The sequence below is a fragment of the Mastomys coucha genome, chromosome X (assembly GCF_008632895.1).
Source record: "Mastomys coucha isolate ucsf_1 chromosome X, UCSF_Mcou_1, whole genome shotgun sequence".
Classification (NCBI taxonomy): domain Eukaryota; kingdom Metazoa; phylum Chordata; class Mammalia; order Rodentia; family Muridae; genus Mastomys; species Mastomys coucha.
Genome location: NC_045030.1, coordinates 60,581,481 through 60,584,167, shown reverse-complemented (window position 1 = coordinate 60,584,167; position 2,687 = coordinate 60,581,481). Strand labels below are relative to the sequence as shown.

Genomic DNA, 2,687 nt, shown 5'->3' with positions numbered 1-2,687 from the left:
TATATATATATATATATATATATATATATATATATATCCAAAAAGACTTTGATTAACATCATTAAACCAACAAAAGACTAAATTATCACTTGTATACATGTAACATATATATAACAGAAGGAACCAGGACTCCGTGGCAAAATGACTAATTCTTAGGCTGAACTCACACACACAAAAAAAATATGAAATGAACCTGCAGTATTCCCTAAAAGCCAGAAAATGTGCAAAGAATGATGGAATGTGTCAAAGGGACAGGAGTGAGATTGAAGGGCTCCAACTGGCCAAATATGGAACAATTGTCATATCTAAATAAACAATACTAACAGGTGGAAACCTACTGAATAAAATTTGAATCTATAATTCCATGTCTACATAAATAAACATGAATTAAATAATTTGGAAGAAATCTCCATTAAATAGAGGAAACACAACCTAATGTGAAACTTTAACATCATCATTTACCACCATCATAGTTGTGAGTGATCTAAGCCAGAGTCATGAGTATAATGTAAAACTATTGGATAGAAGCTGAATAGGAGGATATTTACATTGTCTCCAAACACCTCCATAGAAATTAATAATTGAAAAGGAAAACCACAACACATTTCCAGTGACAAAATCTGGCAGATCTCAAAATCAAGTGAGCAAATTTATCATTATGAAATATGGATACAAATTGGGCCCATGTTTCCACTGATATGAGAAGCACATCATGATCACTTCTACAGTATTCTTACCAAAAATGGACAGCCAGAATGTAGTTAACAACAAAAAAAAAAAAATGAAGAAGACAAATCCAAAGTAAGGCATGGTCTACTGGAGTACATAATAGAAATGTCTAGGTTGTTTTTCTTTTTTAAGGTGAATGGCTGGGGATGTAAATAGACTTGGTAGTTAGATCTTAGGCCAAAAAAAAAAAATAGCTGTAAGGGAAATTAACGTGATTGGCTAAATTTTAAGATCAGCTAGGAATTAAGCGTTAATGTTGTATCCATGTTAATTTTTTTTTTATTTTGTTCATTGTGATATGGTTAAGACAATCTCTTATCCTTAGGAAACATACACTGAGGAAAATAGTAGTAACTAGGAATTATACCTTCATATAATCAAATGACTCAAAAACAAATAAGGGGTATGATATGGAGGTTGTGTGTGTGTTACAGACAGAGATGCAGAGAAAAGAGAGAGAAAAGAGAGAGGAGAGTGCATAGCAAGAAAAAAAATTTTTAAGATTTATTAATTTTATGTGTATGAGTACACTAGCTGTACAGATGGCTCGCTCCGGCCCCGCCTCCGGCATAGTATGCTATAGCTGTCTTCAGATGCACCAGAAGAGGGATTCAGATCTCATTATGGGTGGTTGTGAGCCACCATGTGGTTGCTGGGATCCGAACTCAGGACCTTCGGAAGAGCAGTCACTGCTCTTACCCGCTGAGCCATCTCGCCAGCCCGCATATCAGGAAAATTAAAGACCGAGATGAGGATGGGAGAATGACAAAGCATGTGGATGGAAAGGGTTAACCATGGAGAAGGGTGGGTAACTATTCTATAGATTTTCTCGTTCTTATACATTTTCCATGAGTTTGAAGTTATATTAAAACAAAAGGGAAAGGAAAATAAGTGTTTTCTCTACATCAAAAAGCAGGTGGCAAAATTGTGGGAACCTTGGGTGCCTTGGAGTAAGGCAGAGCCTTGATCTAGGAATGAATAATTTCAGCCTTATTTGTGAGCAGAGCTGTGATATACCAATTCTACTCTTGGTGAGGGAAAAAAAAAGTGTAGTTACTCACAGCAGCGCAGTCTCCTGTCAACAGTTGGACTTATCTTGTGGATGAGCCAAACATCATCTTCCCAACTAACTACATTTCCATATAAACATGTCATAAACTCCTCACTTTCCAGGATGCGGTCCCAGAGCTGAAAGTAATACAGGCTGCTTGTAAAACGAGTTATCACAGTTTTAATCTGACCCTCTCCATTCCTGGGAAAGTGCCCCAAGACCAAAGTCCCATTAGGAGACAGGTTGTGTGGCTGATCCATGATGGCAAGTATTCTTTCTTTGTTCCGAAAGAGCTCTAATCTGCCCTTCACACCATCCCATACCAAGCACAGGGTATGCCAATGAAACGGAATCAGGTGATAACTGACATAAAAGGTCTTGCCAAAGTTGTACAGTATCAGCTGCTGATGGTCTCCTGCAAGTCCCAGGTCTACATCTTCTCTGCCCAGGAAAGTGTTATTAGTAATGTAGAAGAATGCCATCCAGTGATGTGAGCTGTTGGTCATCGATATCAGATCAATACATGCTGTGAGTTGGCTGAGTTCGGGCATGGTGTTGGTCAGGCTGACATATTTCTCGCCTTCTCCATTAAAATCCAGCCTTTTTCCTTTCAGTGAAAGTGAACCTGTCCAAATTTGGAGAAAAGAAAAAGAGAAAACAAATGAAATTTCAGTTAATTTTTTCTATCATCTCTGGCAGTATAGTCAAATTATACAATAAAATTATGAGTCAATCGTGATGCAAATAAGGAAATAGTAGATACACAAAAATCATCTCCATTTGACACTGACATTGACGTGTGATTCTTTTGGCAGAAGAATCTCTCCCTAATTCTATTTTGCCTGGGATAATATGAAAAGTTAACTTAGTGTCCCCCAAGCACACAGCAGCTGAACAGTTTGAAGAC

General features: G+C 37.4%; 1 protein-coding gene across 1 annotated transcript in view; it reads right to left on the bottom strand.

Annotated features, from left to right (window-relative positions):
• Adgrg4 (adhesion G protein-coupled receptor G4) overlaps positions 1-2,346 on the bottom strand; it is an 87,023-nt gene extending 84,677 nt beyond the window's left edge. The window contains exon 1 of the mRNA XM_031373803.1: positions 1,791-2,346. Within this exon, the coding sequence (XP_031229663.1) occupies positions 1,791-2,331 (541 nt within the window). The 5' untranslated portion in view covers positions 2,332-2,346. The remainder of the gene's footprint in view (positions 1-1,790) is intronic.
• Positions 2,347-2,687: the final 341 nt, after the last annotated feature.